A 23,419-nucleotide genomic window follows, 5' to 3' on the forward strand; every position below is an offset into this window, starting at 1 on the left:
GGCTTTGGGTGATACTGAAGTGGTAATTCAAGTTCATCATTTGTAACAAAGGTACAAAGGCGTGTTGCTAATAGAGGAGGCTATGCATGTGTGGGGGTGGGGGATAGGTGGGAAATCTGTGTACCTTCTCCTCAGTTTTCTTGTGAAGCTTAAACCGCTGAAAAATAAAAATCAGTCCTAGCTCTGCCTGCTATCTTGGAGAAGTTATTTGACTTTTACAAGCCCTAGTTTCTTCATGTATAAAATAGGTATCATAACAATTTCTACTTCCTAGAGCTGGCATGAGGAGTTAATGAGAGGGCATATGAGAAAGTTGGACACAGTGGCCAAGAATTAGAATGTGACCATTTCTTTTGGAAGCAGAGAGCATACGGAACCTCTTCTTACATTACTGTGTTGGCTTTTCCACTGAACTGGGTGAGTAAGGGAGGGTGAAAGCGCTGAACTGCTTGCTGCTTTGTTGGATGAGACCATGCCATGCTTCATGAAGAGAGCCAAGGGCAACAGGACACAACCGAGGGTTTGGTGCGCCATGTTGTTTATCCTATCTTGCTATTCAGATCCAGGTCATCATGTCTGCAAAGCACCAAGCTTGTCCCCTGGGCCACCTCCCTCCTAAAGTTTGACATTAGCCAGCTGCCTAGGGTTTCAATCCATGAAGCTTCTTACTGCCCTGGCCCACACCAGAAAGGCAATCCCACAAGAGCACCCTGGCCCACTGGGCAACCACTTACCCACGTCGGCCCCACTGAGTGCTTTCCCCAGTGGCCAGGGCCTCAAGTCGATTCGCTTCCCATTGACGGTGAGCGACTGCACACAGCCTTGAAAGCCTCTGTTTGTTCCTGTTGCTCTGACCAACCAGTAAGCACTGGGAGCCCCACCAAGATAGAGGGGTGTCCGGAAGGTAATTTTACTGTACTGGCCCTGTAAGAAAGAAGAAAACCGTAACTCACTAAACAAAATCAAAAGCCAAAACACAACAGATTTTAATGAGGGACATGGTTAAGATGTAGTTTACAGCCCCACTGCTTTCTTCCATCTGTGTTTATGTTTATGACATTGCCTTACTGGAAAATTAAACCCCTGGTTACCGTAGGAAACTCAGTGAGCTCCTCAGAGGGCTGTGTTTCGAGAAGGGATGATTTTGGAAGCCTAGAAGGGAAGGGAAGGTAGGTCAGAGCCAAGAGCAAACCAACGGGCAGGGTACTGGGCCGGGCATCCAACAAAAACTTTGTCTTTCCAGTCCTGACACCAACTTACTGTGTACCTTGGATGGTGCACAGGGTTATTCTGTGTCTCAAAAGATGATAATGCTAATTTTGTGTATATGTGGGCCAACGCTTACCTTTCCTATTCCCAGCCACCTTTATACTATATCCTGCAAGAAACATTGTGTGTGCGGGGGAGAATTGCCACACAGATTGTGTTGCAAAATATTTTGAAATTTGCTCATGGATACAACTTGTGTGTGTGTGTGTGTGTTACTACGGTGAGGTAGGGACATTTCTTTTTAAAAAAAATTTTTTTTTTCAACGTTTTATTTATTTTTGAGACAGAGAGAGACAGAGCATGAACGGGGGAGGGGCAGAGAGAGAGGGAGACACAGAATCAGAAACAGGCTCCAGGCTCCGAGCCATCAGCCCAGAGCCTGACGCGGGGCTCGAACTCACGGACCGCGAGATCGTGACCTGGCTGAAGTCGGATGCTCAACCGACTGCACCACCCAGGCGCCCCGGGACATTTCTAATCTTAGAGAAAACCACAAACTGGATTGCAGGTTTTGAGGTTACAAAACACAGACCTGAACATTAGGTGGGACAAAATTAAGGCACCCTTGGTCATTTTTTTTTTATTACAGAAATATTTCATTCATTTGGATTAAAGGGGACTGGGAAAAAGCATGTTGCCAGAATTTTTAAAGTCCAGATCGTAAGACACTGAAATGTGGCAAACGAAATGTTGCCAACAAATAGAACATCTAATCGTTACTTTACATTTTCTAATGAATGGATAAGAATCATTTATAAATAGTGTGCTGAATGTGAGCGAGGCAGCTGTAAAGTGCTTACAGTGAATTGTAAGGACTGTTTGCCAGCCTCTGGGCACACTGCTTTTGTGGGATGACCTGAATGCCCTGTTGGCTTATTTCGTTAAGATCCTCAGAATTCACTCCTGAAACCCATCTTCACTCTGTTCCCTGATTCAGGACTGTACCAGGAGCCTGACCACTTTGCGCTTTTTTCCTTTCTGGAACAGCAACCCTGAGCCCCCCCTTACAACGTCCCAGGCAATAGTCTGGTAAAAGCTGGCTTTTACCTTCCTCTGGTGAGGGTTGCTTTGGGTTTCTGGAGCCTGCTTTGCCTACGAGGCAGAGAATTCGAAGTGCCCTGGAGTTTTCATTTCCCCCAACACAGTACTTAACAGTGTTTGATGGGTGCCAAAGTGTGAAAGTCCAATTGACCGGCTTTGGGTTGGGACCGCTCTGAGGTATAACTTATACTACAGAGCTCCCCTAGGGTCAGGCTGAAGCCAGACAGACCCTGAAGAACTTTGCAAACCTTGATATAAGACAGAGTCACTATCTCCCAAGATAGTTTACTAAACATTCCACAGCTGCTGTCCTGCTTATACAGCTTGCTAGCAAGTCCCGGGAGGAGAGTGGCAAACGCTGCCCTGAGTAGCCATAAAATTGTACGCTTCTTGCAATTAATTCTTATATTCATTCAAAGGACAAGATTGGCAAAAATACAAACACTCATATAAGCCAAGCTCACATTGACTTCCAGAGCCCTTGTATTATCCCTACCAAAAGGTTTCGGTAACTTATTTTTTCAACACCCCCAAGGACAGGACAGGAAACCGTCTCCTGAGATAGTCCTTTGCACTTCTGTGCACTTTTGTATGATTAAGTGGAGTTAAAATTACTCCCTTAGGCTCTCCCATTCAACATCAGCCTGGGGGGGGGGCACAGAGTAAGTCCTTCTCTCCCCAAATTCCCTCTCTGATTCTATGAAAAGGCACCATCCACACCTTCACCTTCTTTTCTCCAAACTAAACAATGCTCCTTCAATGAATCACTCCAGGGATTTCAGGTCAGTTTCCTGTTTCAATGATTGCCTTCATGTTCCAATATGTCTGTGGTCCTCTTACAGGACCTCTTCGAGTACAATCACAGAGCTGAATGCAATCCTCTTAGAGGATTAGAGTTACCATTAGAGCACTAGAAGCTATATACAGGGCTACTAGGATATCATACGATCATCACCTCGCTTTTTCTAGATGCTATGCCTCTATTAATACAACTTGTAATTTCTTCAGCTTGCTGTTACCACATGGCTCTGCTTATTAACCTTTACTGAACTTCCTTGCTTCAAAACATAAGACATTTTCACATGTGTTGTTGCTTTTATTATAGCTTCTCTGCCCTATATTCACTATTACTATTTTGGATCCAAGTTCAAAGCTTCTTTATTCCTATCAAACTTAATTTTAATCATATTTAGGGCTATTGTTCTGGGATTTATGTGATTCTGTAGTTCATTTATCCTGTCTTTTTTCCTTAGAAGTACATGCATATATGCATAAGCGATCTCACTGGATTCATATTCTCTATATTTGGATTCTTGTTCCTTTGGAAGCTTTGGGGTCCAAATTAATGGGAATCAGCAAAGCATGGCTCTTTATAGGATATATCTTGCCAGTAAAAAAGTCCAGGCAGGGAGGAAGCTATATACATATACACAAAGGTTTTCTTGCTACATTTTTCCTGAGAGAACACAGACACCTGCCTGATTATAATTACACACTCCGTTCCTTGGCAGGTTGCTAATCTAAACTGTTTATTCTAAACATGGTTCTGAAATTGCCCAGAGCATGACGAATATGTGAATACCTAGGTGATTTACTGAGTAGCCCCACAGTTAAATTGTTTTGCCCCTTCCTATAACCATGGCCCCCCAAAATGGTAGATGAAAGGATCATTCCTGCATATTGAACCAAGTGAAACTTTCTGAACTCTTTGCTAAAGCCACAGAATTGCAACACCCTTGCCTTAAAAGCGAGCTTTGTGTTTGGCACTAATAATGGCTTCTATTCTTCTGATACAGGCCTTCTTCTACCCCTGGCTTTGATATCCTTGTGGAAAAAGAACATGTCCCTGGGCACAAAGCCAACTGCATGCTTCTGTGCCCCGGCAGTAATGACGCTTGCAAATCCGATTCTGCTCCTCAGTAGATGTGGGATGGATGTGTGCCCTGAAAGCCCACCGAGAGTGGTAAGAGCCACTGAGATACAGGAGCATCTCAGAGCTGGGGTGCACGGGTTTGCCATGAAAACCAGCCCATCCGGAGCTTGCATCCCACCAGCGTGGCCTGAGCTCGGCAGCAGGGCCCTCTTGGGACGCGCGTGGTGGGTGCTGGGTGGGTGGGCAGGTTGGGAGGCTCACACTCACCTGGGACTGGCCAGTCGCCGGGGTGCCATTGTTCAGCTGCAACAGCCCGTTCAGCCCATCTCTGTAGAGTGTAACCGTGTGCCAGCCCCCCAGTTTGATTTTGGTTTCACTTATAATGACGCCAACCCCAGTTCCACAATTAAACCTGTGGGGAAGAAAAAAAAAAGAAAGAAAGGCTCTTTGATCAACCAGCTCGTTATGCTTTCAGGCCCCACGGATACCACTTCTGGGTCAATGGCTTCTCTGAGAGTCAATCTGTTTAGTTACGTTTATGAATATCAAGGACTGTTTAAATCTCTACAGGAAAGAGCTAAACACCTGCTTTCTGGGCCGGCCTCAATCTACTTATCTTAATCTGCCCGCAGACCTTTCAAATGTGGGCCTCCTTCAACCTGATTTTCTCTGCAGCTTCGAAAACGATGGGCAACTAAGATCCTCCCCCTCCTTCTCAGTGACTGCCAGATGCTTCAAGTGGATCCCAAGAGCAGAGAATTAGAACTTGAGTCATTTTGCTTCCAGGTATTTCTCTGGGGACTTCCCCCAACTCCCAAATGACAGGCTTCAGCGATATTATTTAAATGTCAAAAAACACTCATTTTGGCCAGCTGGCTAGCACTGCTATCTGTGTTCAGCTGTGCCCAAATGCAGGTGCAGTTTCCATAGGGGGGGAGGCGTGGGCAGAGGGGGAACATTCTCAGACGATTGCTTTATTCTTGTTTTTGCTTTGTTTTTTCTCCCAACTTCCCTATGGCCCAGGGTACCCACCAGTCACTATGCCTTACACCCATGATTTTGACCCTTTCCAGTCAACTTCCAGGCAGCCACCATGCCACTCCCCCACAGATCCTGAGATGGCCAGTAGGGAAGGACACATGACCAGCATTGTCCTTCTCAGGACGTGCACGAATTACAGTCCCTTCTCATGGCTTCCCTTTGTCTCCACGATCCTCAGTGGACTGAAATGGGGTTGAGAGGCATTGCGGAGCAGGCTCATCTAGAGGGGGATACCAGACTCCACAGCAGCTGCCCAGTTGGAGAGCGGCCAGCAGCCAATCACAGCCAATGCCACTGGAAGTCTATCAGATCCTTCAAGGGTGAGAACCACTGCCCCAGATCCTGGCCCTAACATCAAACTCCCATGAATCAAAGCATTTATCAGAGGATAGGGGACCACTGTCTACCCCAAGTGGGATGTTTCAGTCTTCTTCAGCTTAACCCAAATAATTTTTGTGCTGAAATAATCAAAAGACAATGACGGTTAATGCTTATTGAGTGCTTGCTATGGGCCAGGCACTGCTCTAAGCACTTGTATGTATTAATTCACCTAATCCTCACAAGAACCCTGGGAGGAAATGCAGGCTCAAAGAGGTACAGTCACTTGCTCAGAGTCAGGGAGCAGAGGAGCAGTGCCATCAGGATCTTAACCAGTACACTATGGAGAAGGACAAGGCTGATCCTCATCGGTCATTCTCAGATAGGTGCTTGTGTACCCTTGAGGGTGGCCAAAACACTCACACCTTCACAAAACTCTGCCCCCAGAAAACCACACGCAAACCAAAGATGGCTTCCAAGATATATTGGGAGAGAAATGACCAGGGCAGAGGAGGAACACCAGACAGCCTGCCACAGCCAGAGGGAAAAATAGGGATGGGCTCTGAGCCTCTGGGAGCCCTCAGGAGGTTGTAGGCTCCTCTCTGCTCCCCAGGGATGTCAGTCCGACCTACCACAGGGGACAGGGAGAAGATCTCAGCCTCCTTCCCATCACATCCACTAGGGCTGTAGGAGCAAAGGGACTAGATCACTTAGGCTCACTGTTGCATTCACAGGATCTACAACAGTCCCTGGTACACCGTGGGTGCTCAAGAAATATTTCCTGTTGAACGAATGGATGGTTACAGGGTTCTGAAACTCAAGTTCCAAGGGTGACCCTGCAGTTCCGATAAGCCACTATTTAGTAACCTTTATCTCCAGGAATCCATTCCATGTATTTTTTACTCTACAAAAATGTAAAAACATAATGTAGGATGGTATTTTAAAAATCTGTGGGATTTTAGTGAGAGTTACCTGAATTGGAGTGAGCGTCGGATGATGGCCAGAGACATGAAGTCACCCCTCCCGTGTTCATTCTCCCCGCAATAGAGCAGTAAACCATCTTCTGCCTCCGCCTGTTGTACAAACAAACGCCACACAAACAATGAGCACCACCTGGAAACACTCATGAATATGAAACCTGAGCATTCTCCCTGTGGTCCTATTTACAAAGGGGCAAGCTCATGGACTCCAATTAACTCCCAGTTGCCAATTCTCAGTTCTTTTCCCTTTAAAAAATGGCAGCGATATAAACAGTGTGTGACAAATGGCAGTGAGGTTAGAGAAAGGTGACTCTGCATTTGACCTGCTCTTTACTTGGCTTTGTGGGTCCACCAGCAGAGCTTCGGGAAAATGTGTGCAGAGACCACGGTCACAGAGAGGCTGTTTGCATGTCCCTCAAATTCTACTTCCCCAAAGAGCACTCTATTTGTTTTTGTTTTTGTTTTCATTCTTTTTACTTCCCTCCCTGTGGAGAAGCATGCAAATTTGCTTCTTTCCTTCTGTCAGGAGAACAGGACAATAAAATCAGCCCCACTGACAGTCTAGTTTGGTTTTCACCCATGTTGGCTGCCCTAGCCTGAGACAGATCATCTTTTGGACGATCTCAACACTCAACACACTCAACACTGTGATCATGATCTCAAAGGAGGCTTGTTTCCAGGTCTCAAACCTTGTTGTCTGAGATGCCCAAAAGAATAACTTGAAGCTGAGTTCGCTGATTGAATTCTGATGTGCAGCTGATTCAAATCAGAGAGCGTCCACTGGGCCCTCACTATGTGCGAGGGCTTTGTATAGCAGCTTTCCTATTTGTTCAGCTACAGCCATAGCATTGAGGGCAGACATTTGGGCTCCCTCTAAAAGGGTTTGGGAATGGGGAATGCATTATACCTCTGAAATCCTGGCCTGTGAGGAGTCACAATTATGGGCAACAGAGCTGGGACCTACACATTCTCACTGGTCAGACAGTCATTTCCATAGTTCAGTAGCATACAGGACCCACCCTCCACTCGCTGGCACCCTTGAATGTGTGAACGTGCCCAATGTTCTCACTACCCTGTGAACAGGTTTCAGGACAGGCCCTGTGTCATATTTACCTTCTCTACTTACCTCCCTGCTTCCTGCACCCCCCGCCCCCTGCACATCCGACCCCATCTGATGTGGCACAATGATGTGTTAAGCTGCCCATCCAATAGGCATTCATCAAACAACTAAACCTTCTTACCCTAAATTCAAGAGTAATTTGAAATGCCTGATAGGAGTTCTTCAGAGGTTCAAAGGTTACAAAGGAGTGGCCAAAGAACTGAGGATACTGTATAACAATATCTAAAAAGAGAAAAAGATAACATAAAAGAATGTTATTTCCTCACTTCTTCAAGTGCAAAAATCAATATATGCCATTGCCCGGATATCATTAAGTGAAAACCCCTAATAATCTATTAAACCTAGCTCATTATCGTCTTTACTTTTTACACTTATGATTCTCATTCTTGGGGACTTAGAGCTTCTGAAATTCTTAGGGATAAACTGGAGATTGTTAAATTGCTACCTAAAAAGAAATCAATGGCTTTAAGACCACTGACACCTGTTTTCCAGCTGTACGTTTATGTAAGTGTAAGTTGGCTCAATTATTATCTTTCTTAACCTTCACGCAACATGCTTCAGCTGCATGTTTTCGGTAGAGATGTGATCAAAGTAAAGTCCACCTCTCCAAGGTGCCTTTAGGATGATTAATTGCTTCAAAAGTACTACATGTGTGGCACACATAGACACAGGGCTGCTATTCAACTAGAAGCAACAGAAGTTGCCTGACCTTTTTCCTGTGTAGCTAATTTAATCACGAGTACATGGAAAAAGGGGCTTCTCTTAGAAAAAGGGCTAGAAGAAACCATGTGTGGACTACAAAACTGCCCTCTGGCTCCCAATGGGACCAACCTCCCTACCACATTCTTTTCCCCACCAAGGGCCTACCTTCTGAGCAGCTCTCACCACCTCTGCCCAGGTTGCAGTGGCACCGCGAGCCCCCCCAGGTGTAGTCATTGACACAAAAGCTGTCAGCTGAGCAGAGCGTTTCATCACAAGACATGTCAAAGAGCCTCGGCATGACAGCCACACCATTCTTCCCTTTCCTCTCCGCTGGAGTGGGCTGGGGAGCCACTGTAGTCATTGGGAGAGACGCTAGGGTAGGGGGGACAAGCCTAGAAGTGGTCTTTGGGTTTGACCTGGGTGCCATCTTGGATTCCCCCCAAAATTTCTTATGTCCTCCTTTGATAGCAGGAAGTGGTTTAACCTAGAGCCAGAGAAGAGAAAGGATTCAGGATTAACACCAACACAGTGTTTAGACAGCCTCATTTATGGTTGGTGTCTAATACTTGAAAAGTCCCTTTTGTTATTTCTCAAAACTCTAGGATGTAGATGGGGCAGATAGTACTGACCCCAGTTTATGGATAAGAACTTTAGGCTCAAGGATTTTAAGTACCTTGCCCTGTGCTATACAGAAAACCAGTGGTAAAGCTGATATTACATGATTTTTATTGTTATAATATCACGAAGATGCCTCACTTTGTCAAAGAATTGTTCATTTCCTTCTAATACCTGAATGTATATTTTCACATGGTGGGAAATCTAAATATGTTTTTGCCAGTCAGCAGGCAGGGGCTGGCTACACAACATTAGCATGCTAGTTGCTACTAATTTATAAGCACCTGGAGCCTAATAGAGAAAATAAATACGTATTAAGAGCAAATGGGCCCGCTTAAATAAGTTTTAAGTAGAATGTTCATGGTCCAACAGCTAACTTGCCTTGTTCAGCAGGAAAACCAAAACACACAGGTTTTAAGAGCAAAGATTCTTGTTACCTCCTCGAAGGAAATATCCAAATCTAAGTCGTCTTCAAATCCGTCATCATCCTCACTGACTCCCATGTCGGTTGTATAGCGGGGTCCATAGCGGCCACTTCCTGCCTCCTCAGGGCCTGCACAGAGAAAGGAGCACACTGTTGTCAACATATGCCTTCCCTCTGCCTCTTTCTATCCTAATTCAGCCACAGACAGGACTCTGCCAAATGCATCGCGATGTCTTGGAAACACACAAAGAATTCAACACGGAAGAGGAAGCATCAACGACTAACAAATAGAAAATGTTTCATCTCATAAGTATTAAGGAAATGCTAATTAATGCCAGAAAGAGCTGCCATTTTATACTGACAAGATTGGCAAAAAGGTAAACACTGGGCAATAAAAGAATATTACCAAGGATGGGATCAACGGGGACTCATACACCAATGTTACACGTGTGCAACCATTTTGCAAAAATACTTGGAAATAAGTAGAAAACGTTCGTACCTTTTGACCCAGCAATCTCACCCCAATTTAGCAATCTCACCCCAACTTACAAAATCTGGAGAAACCCTCCCACATGTGTACCACAACATGTGCAAAACACATTCAGAGCATCACAATTTATAACAGTAAAAAGCATTTCAAATTTGCTATTTATAACAACAAGTAGCACCCCATATATCTGTCAATAGAGAATGGATAAGTGAATTACAGTTATATATATATACATATATATGGAATATATATATATATGGAATATATATATATGGAATATATATATATATGGAATATATATATATGGAATATATATATATATGGAATATATATATATGGAATATACATATATATGGAATATACATATATATATGGAATATATATATATGGAAAATATATATATGGAATATATATATGGAATATATATATATGGAAAATATATATATGGAATATGTATATATGGAATATATATGGAATATGTATATATGGAATATATATATGGAATATGTATATATGGAATATATATATATATATATGGAATAGAATACTACATAGCAGGAGAAATAAATGAGCATTTAATGTGTTGACATGGCTTAATCTAACATTATTCCATGCAAAATATGCAAGTTGCAAAAGAACATATTCAGTTTGATGCCATTTATATAAAATTCAACAACAAACAAAATTTAATATATTATTTAGAGATAAATAAATCTATATATCTAAATATATCTAAATATATCTAAATATATCTATATCTATATCTATATCTATCTATCTATCTATCTATATATATATATAGATATGGTTTAACTCCCCCAAAAAGTAAGACAATGACTAAAATACCTGGGGAAAGTTAGAAAAGGGATGTGAATGAGGTGTGAGGCACCGAAGCCTTTGGGTGCTCTATAATAGTCTATTTCTTAAGACAGATGCCAGGTACCTGTGAATGTTCATATTATTTTTATATGAACTTGATGTATGAAATATTTCATCACAAATTCTTTAAAACAAGAAAGAGATATTGCACTAGAGCAAACAGTGCTACACCCAGAAAAAAAGGGCCCCTACAAGGTTATCGTGGGTGCCACCATTTCCATCCATCTCAGCAGGACAATGGGATCTCTCAGACCTGGAAGGTGGGCTGAGAAAAACTCTTAGGAGACAAGGCATTGTCCTTTGGGAGATTGTCACAAAATCTACTGATCTGCAGCAGTCCTGACTTAGGCTCACACAGCTGGCACTCCCCCAGGGTATGAGAGTCTTTCAAAGTGCTGCTCCATAGCACCCCTATTTCCTCCCAATGGGTTTTCACAGGCACAGGTACTAGCTGCCTTCTCTAATCAGGGCACACTGGGCCCCAGCCCTTACAGCATAAACAACTCTGGCAACAGAAACTGACTTTTGTAGGTTGCCAATGCCCATCAGGCGTCCAGTGTTTGGATGCCTGGTTAGGAAGGGAAGGGAAAAGAAGGGGAGGGGAGGGGAAAGGAGGGGAAGGGAAGGGAGGGGGTAGGAGGGGAAGAAGACATGACAAACATAAACTGAACTTAAAGCCATTCTGCTTTCAGAATAAGCTAAGCCAAACACCTTTGTCACAAAAGCAAACTCACCCTCCTTTAGGCAAAAAATAGGAAGCAGGTTGAAAACAGAAGGATGTGACAGAAAGGACAGAAAGAGGGCATGGGAAGCCTTCCGGTCAGGCACACTGCTGATCAGAAATCTCCTTTGGACCAGGACGAGAGAAATGTGGTGAACAGGTGGTCAGGAGACAGCAGGGAAGGAGCCGTTCTCAGGTGTTTGGGCACATTTTGGTGGAGGAGAGATGACACAGGGGACGTGGTGTTCTCACTACCCTCACATCAATTCTCCACAGTTTTATTTAAAATAGCCCACGTGTCAGTGGAAAATTCAAGCCTGTTGATTCCAGGTTTATACCTGGATGCAAGTTCTCTTAAGCCACCTGCATCCAGCCTGCACAGCTGTGTGCCAGATGTCTTCACACAAAAATCCAGGAATCTTGAACACCACTTTCCTCTTTCTTGTCTCTCTGTATCTGTGTATCTTTCCACCTCTCTCTTTGACTCTCTCTCTTTTTCTAGGTCCTTTTCTTACTCTCCATTTCTATGTCTATCTCTCTCATATATTCAAAATCGTCAGATTAAAGAGGAAATATTCCATTTGTCAGTAAAAGTACTATATAGCACATATGTGAAGAGAGCTGGGTCTTATTTCCAGGAAGCTGGCCTTTCTACCCCCAAGCTGTTCTCTCTGCCCTGTGCACATTCTTGCCATTCTTTTACTGTGTTCATCAAAGTCAAGGTACTCTTCACTTCGTCTTATGATGCCCTATCTGAAAAATAAAAACTTTCAAAGACTACCACCACTTACAAGATAAATCCTAGGCTCTTGGTTGAGAATTCAAGGATGTCAATGGTAACTCCTTGTTTTCCCTCCTTTTTTTTTTTTTTTTTTTTACCATTTATTTATTTTTGAGGGAGAGAGAGAGAGAGAGAGAGAGAGAGAGAGAGAGAGAGAGAATGCGAAGCAGGCTCTAGGCTCTGAGCTGTCAGCACAGAGCCTGAGGTGGGGCTCGAACTCAAGGACTACGAGATCATAACCTGAGCCACAGTCGGATACGTAGCCAACTGAGCTACCCAGGTGCCCCCTGTATTCCCTCCTTCTTTCCCCCATCACCATGATTTCCTGAAACCTACTTTCTCCCCCCCAAATAACAGGTATGGTTGTGTGCGTAACATAACACATTTCTAAACTTTATAATAATCTTGCAAAGTAATTATGGCTCATTTCACTTTGTAGGTAAGTAAGTTGAAGCTCAAAAAGGTTAAATGATTTGAGTAAGATCACAGACTTTGTAACTGGCCGAGCCTGACTCAAAGCCAGGTGTTTCTGGTTGCTGCTTTCCCAGTTGTCTGTAAGAGAAGCAGCCACTATGGAGGCGGAAAGAGCCCGGGAATTAGAAAATCAACATTTATTGACCATTTTTACTGTGCCAGGAACTTTTCATGCATTGTTTTTATTAATCCTCAAAAAGTCCTGTAGAAGTAGTATTACCTCCATTTTACCGTGTGGAGATAGAAACTCAAAAAGATTAAATAACTTGCTCAAAGGCATGCAGATGATAAATGGCAGAGCTAGCATTTATCTTTGGTCTCTCTTTTGACTGCATCGTACTATTCATAATCTGATTCCAAATTGTGTTTTCAGCCTTTTTTCCCCTATTCAAAAGTCCTAGTGGCCAAACTGGTCTACCAGTTGTCTCCTTAATATATCTTGTGTTTTCTCACCCCAAGACTGGTCATTATGTTTTTCCCCACATTACCATCTTTTCTTCCTCTCCTATATCCTACACATAGCTTACCTATCCTTCCAACTGCACGCATTCTGCAGAGACAGAGCTGAATGTACATCATCAAAATGCTAAAATCAAGTGATATTTTAAAAAGAGAACATCAGACTCTTTCCAGAGAAAAAATGGTTATTCCACAAAAGATGGAACTGCCAAGACCTCTAGGATGCTCCTCCAGCTCCTCCTGATTAGGGTTATCCACCCATGGATGTGTGCTTCTAAATATGAGCTTGGAATAAACTTCCATAGCTTGATAAAATCAGCATATATTTGAGGTGCTATTTCCACCGTCTGGACTCCAGGCCCTGGAATGCTGCCCTTGTGTTTCCCAACTCAGCTGTGAACCCCTTGATGGCAGGAGCCATAATTTTAGACTTCTTGACATCCCTTTTATTCATCCATTTAAGTAACACTTCACATACTCATCAAAGGTCCCTCTAGGTACAGAAGACTCTCCCACAATGGCTCTGTCCTGACATTCTGGCTCTGTCCTGGCCTAGCTGGTCATGCCTATTTAAGCGAGAGAATATCTGGAGGGGAATCCTTACAGGGTGAGACTCTGCCCCTCATCCAAACATATTCCCATCAAACTACCACCATCCTTGTCCCTTTCCAATTCATCAATGTCCCTTGTCCCAACTCAGACTAAAGTTGAAAGTTCAAAGAGAGCCTAGACACCATCCAGTCCAAACTTCCCATTTCATAAATACGTAAACTGAGGCCACAAAGAAAAGTGACTTGAGATCAAGTTCATGCATCTCATTAGAAGATCTGGGGCCATACTTGGATCATATGACCTCTAGTTCAATATCCATAATACCCTCTCATGCAGACTTTTTGGTGCTAAGTATCTAATAAGATACTTCAGTCAGGAGAACACAGAGAAACTGAGGATGGGTGCAGGTAGCTGAGGTCTCCTCTTGCCCATTAGCCCACCTAGGAAGTCTGTCTTGAAGGCAACTCCTTAGAGAAAAGGACCGCAGATGCATTGCAGCAGCTATGAAATGGTACCTTGATGAGAATGGAAATCATTCCAGATTCCCTGTTCTTTCTAATGAGTAAAATAAGGCATATATTATTCATTGGATAAAATCCTTTGGTATTTATAAAAATTAGTCTGTTTCGGGGCGCTTGGGTGGCGCAGTCGGTTAAGCCTCCGACTTCAGCCAGGTCACGATCTCGCGGTCCGTGAGTTCGAGCCCCGCGTCGGGCTCTGGGCTGATGGCTCAGAGCCTGGAGCCTGTTTCCGATTCTGTGTCTCCCTCTTTCTCTGCCCCTCCCCCGTTCATGCTCTGTCTCTCTCTGTCCCAAAAATAAATAAACGTTGAAAAAAAAAATTAAAAAAAAAATTAGTCTGTTTCAACACGATATCACATATCTTTTTGAAGTCAGAGGCTACTTCTCAGTTTGGGGAAACAAAGGATGTGAGATAAACAAAGGGAAAGGAATATGGAATTACAAGGACTCAAAGAAATTTTGACCTTTAAAGAAAGACTTTAGAGATCAGCGAGCACAAGCCCATTTTACAGAAGAGTAATCTGAGGCTCATAGAGTCCATGTGACTTGCCCAGAGGGACAGAGCACTGGTGGCAGAGCTGATCTAGAATTCTGGGCTCCTGGTGATGCTTTCTGCTATCCTTTACAACCTGTCAAATTCCCTATCCCTCATCATAACCCGGGCTAATAGTAATTTCCCACTTTTAAGGAAAAGAGTACAGCATGGCTAGAAGAAAGCTGGAATAAATCTCTCTACTCTTGTTCATGGACGGCCTCACCACCTCAGAGTTCAAATCTACAGCTTACATGAACTTTTTACCAATGCCGTTTCTAAGTGAACACGGAATGCACAGTCCGAGATAGTGATAAGAATTCTCAGTGGCCTGGGGTTACTGTAATTAAAGTGCACAACTTATCTCTTTCTACTTGGCACATTGTTAATTAGGAAAAGAGAACTTTAAAAAGGAAGCATTTATTTAGAACCAGAATAGTCAAACCACTCACTGAATGCAAAACAAGTTCAAGGGTTATTCCACTAGAGGAAAAACTAATATACAAAATACAAATTACTGTTAATAAGTTAAAGGATGACTTATTTTATAAAAACCTGTCTGTTTATTTTTATAAAAGCATCACAAATGTTCTCCAGATAGTGAGTTTCTCTGATATATCAACATGGTGTAGTTGGAAATACCCCTGGTCACGGAACCCAGATAGTTAGGAGAGGGACACAGATGACTATGTGACCTTGGACAAGACACCTAATCTCTCTGGGTCTCATGTTTTCTAATAAAGCAAGGAATGGGATTATATTTGATGACCTAAGGATCCTTTCTAGCCCTAACATTCTGTGACCCTTAAGTTTACACTTTTGATTGAGACATATTGCTGGCACCTATTATTCCAAGCAGCGTTTGAAAAAGAAACAACTGGGGAATTTTATTTATTGTGGATGAAAAAGAAAAAAAGAAGTTAGTTCAGCACAAAAGTTACATGCTTTGGGGATGGTGGCTTTCTGTTCAATATTATAAGCCTCCTAGAAGATAGGATATCATTTATCAGAATTCATCTTCATTAATAAGAACCAGGTTATTGCAGTCCCTTCTCTTAATAGCTCTTGGCAACAGATGAGAGAGGAACAGTTATTCCCCACTCCTGAAGTTGTAATCATGCAAAGAGAGTTCCCCAAAATACTGTTGGATTCTTGTCCAACCCCTTTTCCTTCCTACAGAAGTAGAGACAGTAGCCTGGTGGCTGGATGGAAGCATTTGGTACACATTTCTGAACTGACTGAAGCTAATCTGTCAAAGAACCTGGGGCAGGCGAGGAGGACTTGGGGGCAAATTTGGTCCCTCCACCTTCTTTCTCAACCTAGAAAAGTGGAAAGCAGTGACCTGGGCAGGTGTGGCTTCGCTGCAAATGCAAGCTTTCCTTCAAGCGGGCTCTTCCCTAGTCAGAGGGGAGTCCACAAACCCACTTTGTACTGTAGAGTAAGCTACGTTCTCTGCCCGGCCTTTATCAGAAATAAGGATGGCAATTTGATTCTTTATCTGCTGACTCTGCTGCCGTATTTCTGTTGGTTCAGAAAATGGACAAAGGGGAAAGTGGTGTTAACTGGGCAACCTCAAAACCCTAACACTCACCAAAACAAGAATGACTGGAGGAAAAGGGTCCCCCGTGAAGCAATGTGTCACGGACAGAAACTAGGTCATCCCTTCCAGTACAAATATTTAAGATTCGGCTGGTTGGATGGAAAAATGACAGGCCAGACCTGTGGCCTTTGTGGCTTCAGAGACTTTCTTGTTACTCTAGCTAAGCCCCATCTCACAGCAATTTATTCCTTCTCATCCTGTTCCACCCAGAAAGAACATTGGTTCTTCTTTCATTTCAGAGACATATCTCCCGCCTCAGGGACTTTAGACATGTTATTCCCTATGCTTGGAAATCTCATCTCTCACTGCCCAGCTTTTGCCTTTTAAATTCTTGTATTTGTTCAAAATCACTTTCTTAGAGATGTTTTCTCTGAACCCTAGATAAAGTCAGGTTCCCTTCCTAAATACTCTCATGGTTCTGTCCTCTCTTAGAGCATTATTAACTTACAATTACATACTTATTTATAGAATGATTTCATAAATGTGACTCTCCCAATAGACTGAAAGTGCCTTGAAGAAGGCAATACTGTCCATATTGGTTTCTACTATGACACCAAAACCTCACTCACTCCCTGGCACATTGAAGAAATTCACAAAATGTGTAAGAAATAAAAAGAGTGAACTTCTGAAACAATGCAGGCAGAATAAAAATATATGACAGTAGCATTCATCTGGATTCTTAAATAGCAAAAGTCTAGGGACAAGAGGACCCCACATAAAGAGTTTAAAAGCTATCAATAATTCTGAGATCTTAAAGAAATCATTCCACAGACTTTTCCCGGAAAAGAATCCATATCCTGCACCTCTTCTGGGGTTGGTCTTTCAAGCGGCTCTTCTGCATTAAGTTACTCTGGCTTGGGCTCTATGAACTTACTCCTGCCACCCTCGCTGAAAATGATGGAACCAGGACTTATGTCTGAGCCTAAACAACCATATCCAGACTGACCACCCCTGGGGGCCTCATGTGAAAATCTACCAAAAGGAGGGCTTCATATCAGAGGGCAAGGCGGATATTTCAACCTTAATCCCTCCTCCCTTACCTCTTCTCTGTAGATACTATAGGGGCTAAATGTTGGATTTCTGAGCCTCCTTTGCATTTCGGTAGTTTGGGTCATTAAGGTGCAAGTGGAAGTCTGTTGGAACCTCCCTTTCTACTATATTGTCTTTGGCAGTGAAGGTGGTTGTGATGCTGGAGTTTCAGTGCATTCCTAACTGAAATGGATGGGGATCCAATGACACAGTTAGACCCTCTCCTTGGGAAATGTACCCACCGACTGTGCGCATGCTGAGGGGGTGGGGCACAAGAGCTCCCCTGTGAACCTGAAGGTCACTGGGAGAGACTTCTGGTTGTGCATAAAATTAGCCTGCTCAACGTCAGCCTTGGCAGCATAAGGACTCAGAGGGTCTGCAAGGACACTGAATGGTTTCCCTTGCTCCTTCCGTCTCCCCAAATAATCTGCCTGAATGTTTTCTTCCAATTTGAATGGATCTAACCAATCCAGGGTATGTTGCCACAGTGGTAGGAGTGGGGTGTTGGGACAGAGCTGCTCTAAGTACCAGCCGTAGGCAGAAGTGTTCGCTCTTTTCTGCTCATGCTTCAAGAATCTCTCATCTGACTGGAGCTCAGGATGATACCCCAGGCATGGAGTGACCATTAGACCCCTCACCTCAAAGCTTCTTAAACTCCTTTATCTTTATGCACACACACACAGGGGCCGCACCAACTGTGCATAACCCCTGTGGGGTGTCGCCTTTTGAAGAACATAAACCATTCAACAGAGAACAAGCCACTGTATCTTTCTCCCTCAGAGCCTCCCTTTCTATGGATAATGGGGCCGTGGAAAGTTAAGCAAACGGCCAGAAACCACCAAGGTGTTAGGCACTTACTTCTCTGCTACCCACTGAAGGAGGAGATGCACCGGCAAAGCATAATGTAAGAGGTGGCTGTAAGAGGTGGCCGCAAACACAGCAGGAAAACCCAAGGCCATATTTTCATCATGCTGTGCTAGAAATTTCAGACTTGGAATCTGTGTAACCTCAGAGAATGATGAATTATAATTCACTGACAACATTCCATGGCCATACCTGGGGACACGGGGAGGAAAGGGCAGCGTACCGTTTAGCCGGGCAACAAGAACATTTCTGAACAGCTGAAATGGTGGCTGGCATTAAGAATTCAGTGTTACGTATACAGCGGGCACTCAATATGTATTTGTTAGCTAAGAGAACAGGTCAATGACTGAATGTTCTCTGCAAGAGCCAAATCTTACAGTGTGCTCTGCACACGGCAAGTGCAAAATAAATGTTTTGTGAAAGACTGCAATTTTAATCTGGTCAATGCCAATGCTCTAAATGTCTAGTCAGCCATTTTTACTGGGGCTTTCGTAGCAATTGTCAATTATTGATGGCAGAAAACTATTGTCCACAGCGTCAGGAGGATATGGCTTAAAAAGTGAGATCTCCCTCTTCCTCTCTCTCTCTCTCTCCTTTTCTTTCTGTGGGATAATTTGGCAGTATAATCAAGCATTTGCGTTATTCAATTTTATAATTCTATTAGAGATTTATCTAGTCAGATGTATTAAAAATGTTCATTATTTTTTAAAATTATTTTCAACTGAATGGTGTGTGCTATGTTCATGGGACGACATTATGTTTGGAAAAATGGAGGTCATTGGCCCTCTTCACATGAGCAGTGGGGGTAAAGGCAGGTTGGAGTTGGCTGAACAGTGAATAGAGGTCAAAAAGAGGGAGGTTAACTGAATATAGACAACACAGTAACTCTAGCTTGAAGGAAAGCAGAGAAATGAGATGGTAGGGGAAGAATTGCGGGGTCAAGGGAGTCTTTTCTGTGAGTATGGCAACGTGTGTTGATGAAAATGATGTAGAAAAGTTGAGAGTGAAAGATGGATCCTGTTGGAGAGACTGGGGTTAACAAACACAAAACTGATGTAAATGGTGTAATCTCCAATCGGCCAGTACAAAACAGGGCTTGGTTCATACCCTGCAGTTGGGACCCAGGAGGTTGAACAGAGACTGAGATGGGAAAGACAGAAGACGTGCAGCTTGCAGTGCAGTGGGGAGACACCCTGCCCCACAGCACGGGATGACTGATGCTGTGTGCGTGGAACACCACTGTCTCCGTGGTGCCCTTTGAAGTGGCTTCACATTTGGACATCAACTGTGGTCCAGTTCTCTTTTAGAGATCACCAGATGGTTTAAACCAGAGACAGTGATAGCTTCTCATTCCTCCTCTCCAATGTGAGACACGATGCTAGGAGAAATCATTACCATCACAAAGTTTTACAGGATTAAATAGTTTTTCAACAACAACAGTGAAACAGAGACTCAATCACAAAGTTAGAGAAAGTTCATCACCCTCTCTTAACAGACCCTCAAGAATTTACTGAAAAGTATACTTCAGGAAGAAGAAGTAAAGAATAAGATGCAGAGTAGTGGGCAGAGAAACTGGTAAGCATTTGGATACATCTAAAGAAGTGTTACTTAAAAAAAAAAAAAAAAGCCTAACCTGTGGCTATTGGGTAGAATAAAAATACTGAAAGAGAACATGCAAGACAAGAAAGAATTCACTTAGATTGAGGCTGTTAAGATTGAGGTTTATGAGGGTAATAGATACTGATTAACCTGAGACTATAAAAGTTTGGAAGTCAACAATTTATGGATGGTAAATAAAAGAATGCATAATTCATCCCAATAGAGGGGAAAGGTAGGGGGCTAAGAAGATATAGTCTATCCTTTTTTTTGTTTTAATTTTTTAATGTTTATTTTTGAGAAAGAGAGGCAGAACATGAGCAGGGGAGGGGCAGAGAGAGAGGGAGACACAGAATCTGAAGCAGGCTCCAGGCTCTGAGCTGTCAGCACAGAACCTGACACAGGGCTCAAACTCATGAACTGTGAGATCATGAGCTGAGCCGAAGTTGGAAGGCTGGACTGCCAACTGAGCCACCCAGGTGTCCCAAATATAGTTAATCCTATAGAAAACAGGAAGGAAGCCAAGACAAAGATTCCCCACCCCCATCACCAAAAAATAAAAAAAAATAAATAAAATAAATAAAAAAGAGAGAGAGAGAGAGAGAGAAAAGCAGAGTAAAGAACACAAAATAAAACAGCAGAAATAAATAAAACATGTTAACAATTACAATAACTGTAAAAAAAATTCTTGCCATCTAAAGGACAGAGTTTGCCAGATTGGATTTTTAAAAGTTAAGCTGTATATTATTTCCAGAAAGTACCTACAACATAAGACACAGAGAGATCAAAAGTAAAAAAAGATGTAATAGATGTTTCAAGCACTAGCAAAAGCTACTGGATCTATATTATTACTATATTATTATTAGGCAACATAAACTTTCAGGGAAAAAAGAAACAGCATCATTAATGTTAAACATGGTGGCTAAGTCATCATTAAAGGAACCACCAGGAATATAAGATGATCCTAACCTTCTATGTACCTAATATTACAACCTTACATATATAGAGAGAAAGAGATTGAGATACAGGGAGATACGGTGAGAAATTTTAATGTGTCTCTCTCAGTAACTGATCAGGCTGACAATATAGATGATTTGAACAATGATATTACAAAGCTTGATCAAGTGGACATATATAGAACCCTAGACGCCAAAACATGACAATACATATTCTTTTCAAAAGTACATGGGAGGGGTGCCTGGGTGGCTCAGTTCATTAAGTGACCTACTTGGGCTCAAGTAATGATCTTGCAGTCTGTGAGTTCAAGCCCCACATCTGGCTTCTGAGTCTCCCTCTCTCCCTGTACCTCCCCTGCTCACGCTCTTTCTGTTTCTCTCAAAAATAAATAAAAACATTGAAAAAATAATTTTTAAAAAAGGACATCGGAAAAGTGCATGGAAAGAAAATTGTGACTACAAAAAAAACAGAGAAAGAAAGATCCACAGTTTAAACTAATTTCAAACAGCTTTCCAAGTATAAGAGACTGGAGAGTAAGTGTGACAAAACTCACTTAAAGACTTTAGAAAGATCCAAATAAATGGATGAAATTGAATACACATGACTCTATATCATAAATATGACAATCCCTCCAGAATGAATTAATTTATAAATTCAATATAGAATTCAGCATAATTCTGACTTTAAAATCCCAACAGAGTTTTTCACGGAATTGAAAAACTGATTCTAAAATTTATATTGATTAGTAAAGGTCAAGGAAAGACAGGGCAATTTCGAAGAAGAATGAGTGTAGAATTACCTACCAGATAACATAATTTTATAAAGCTGCAGACATTAAGACAGTGTGATATCAAGGAAAGGATAGAGAAATAGACTACAGAAAACTGAGAAACAGATACACAAATGTATGGAGCTGATACATTAGAAAGATGCCATTACAGATCAATAGGGAAAAGGATTAATGAATGACTCATCAGTTGGTGCTGGGCAACTGGTTATTGGTATGAAAAAAAATATGAAGCTAGGCTCCTAGTTCTCCATACCTAAATGTAAATTTCAGGTAGATTGAGATCTTAAATATGAAAAGCAAAATTTTCAAATTTATAGGATAAACAAAATTTTGCTTAATGACCTTGCGAAAAGGAAGTAGTTAAAAAAACACAGGAAGCAGAAATCATAAAAGAAAAATTGAGATATTTAACTGTATTGAATAAAATAATTGTTTATTAATTGATATTATAAGTGAAGTGAAACATAAGTCACAGGCTAGCAGAAGATATTTGCAACACATATTACTAAGGATTAGTCTTTAAATGTATATATTAATGCTTATCAATACATACTATGTAATGATATATACATGTACACTATGTATATCATTAATGTATCTAAATAAATTAATGTATATTTACATGTATGTAGGCATATATAGAAATAAGGAAAGGTAAAACATATAAACAGCCAATTCATAGAATGATTAATAAATTTATAAAATTATGTTTAACTTCACTAGAAATGGGAACATGCAAATCAAAATAATAATGCCATATCACTTTTCCTCCATCAGATTGACTCTATTTAAAAGTCTGATAATACCAAGCACTGGAAAGGATCTACAGCAAGAAGGGTTTTGAACACACTGCCCATGGTGTGGAGGTAACTACAAACACCCTGAGGACCAATTTTCTACCCGGTGACAGAGTTGAAGATACACATGCACAACTCAGCAATTTCATTTGGAAGCACATACTCAGGAAAAGCTCTTCTACACAGGCTCAAGGAAACATATATGAAATTGCTCATTGCAACGTTGTTTTTAATGGCAAAAAGGGAACAATTTAAATGTCTAAAATCCAAATAACTGATAAATAAACTATAGTGTATTTATGTGGTGGAACATTATATAGCGGTAAGTTGCATGAATTCAAGCTTTACAATTCAACTCGCATGAGAGTCAAAAACATAATGTTGTAGACACAAGTTTACCACGAAAGGATACCTGCATGTCACTGCATTTATCATAGAAACACTCAAAACGATATCCCATAGTTTATAAATATATACACGTTAGTATATTGATTAAATGTGTAGGGAAATCATAACACAATGCAAATATATCTCCAGGGAGAAGACAGAAGGATGGTGTTGGGAAGGTACTGGGGACAGGGTACAGAATGTCCCTGTATCTGTGAGGTTTTATTTTTGTAACACTGAAGAAAATATGGCAACCATTAAGATTTCCCAAAGCTGGGTCACGGATATAGACATTTTTCACTATGCTTGAAACTGCTCATAAGAAAAAGGAAGCAACGTAACAAAGGCAAAATTTTACTCAGAGAATGAAAAGCCACACCTAAGATAGCAAAGACCAAAATTAATGCTGTGGAAGCTTGAATTAGTGATGTGGGGGTGAACCTGAGAAATGTTCCCAAAATGATGAAAAAATATGAGAAAATAATATATATGGATGTGGATATAGAGGACAAGAGCCAAACCAAGGGATTATGGGTATTTATTTAGTATTTACCAGACTAATGGAAACATAAATATGACTCAAAAACATAAAAATAAAACTTGTCTG

At 41.9% G+C, this 23,419-nt stretch overlaps 1 protein-coding gene across 2 annotated transcripts in view; it reads right to left on the minus strand.

Moving 5' to 3' along the window:
* Positions 1-23,419, minus strand: part of EGFLAM (EGF like, fibronectin type III and laminin G domains) — a 180,462-nt gene that overhangs the window by 43,293 nt on the left and 113,750 nt on the right. For both annotated transcript variants that reach the window (XM_043599670.1, XM_043599661.1), the window contains exons 8-13: positions 9,397-9,512; positions 8,510-8,828; positions 7,764-7,864; positions 6,515-6,615; positions 4,451-4,595; positions 735-924 (exon numbers count right to left, since the gene is read on the minus strand). In XM_043599670.1, coding sequence (XP_043455605.1) covers positions 735-924; positions 4,451-4,595; positions 6,515-6,615; positions 7,764-7,864; positions 8,510-8,828; positions 9,397-9,512 — 972 coding nt within the window. The remainder of the gene's footprint in view (positions 1-734; positions 925-4,450; positions 4,596-6,514; positions 6,616-7,763; positions 7,865-8,509; positions 8,829-9,396; positions 9,513-23,419) is intronic.

Source organism: Prionailurus bengalensis, chromosome A1 (genome assembly GCF_016509475.1).
Source record: "Prionailurus bengalensis isolate Pbe53 chromosome A1, Fcat_Pben_1.1_paternal_pri, whole genome shotgun sequence".
In the NCBI taxonomy this organism is placed as follows: Eukaryota; Metazoa; Chordata; class Mammalia; order Carnivora; family Felidae; genus Prionailurus; species Prionailurus bengalensis.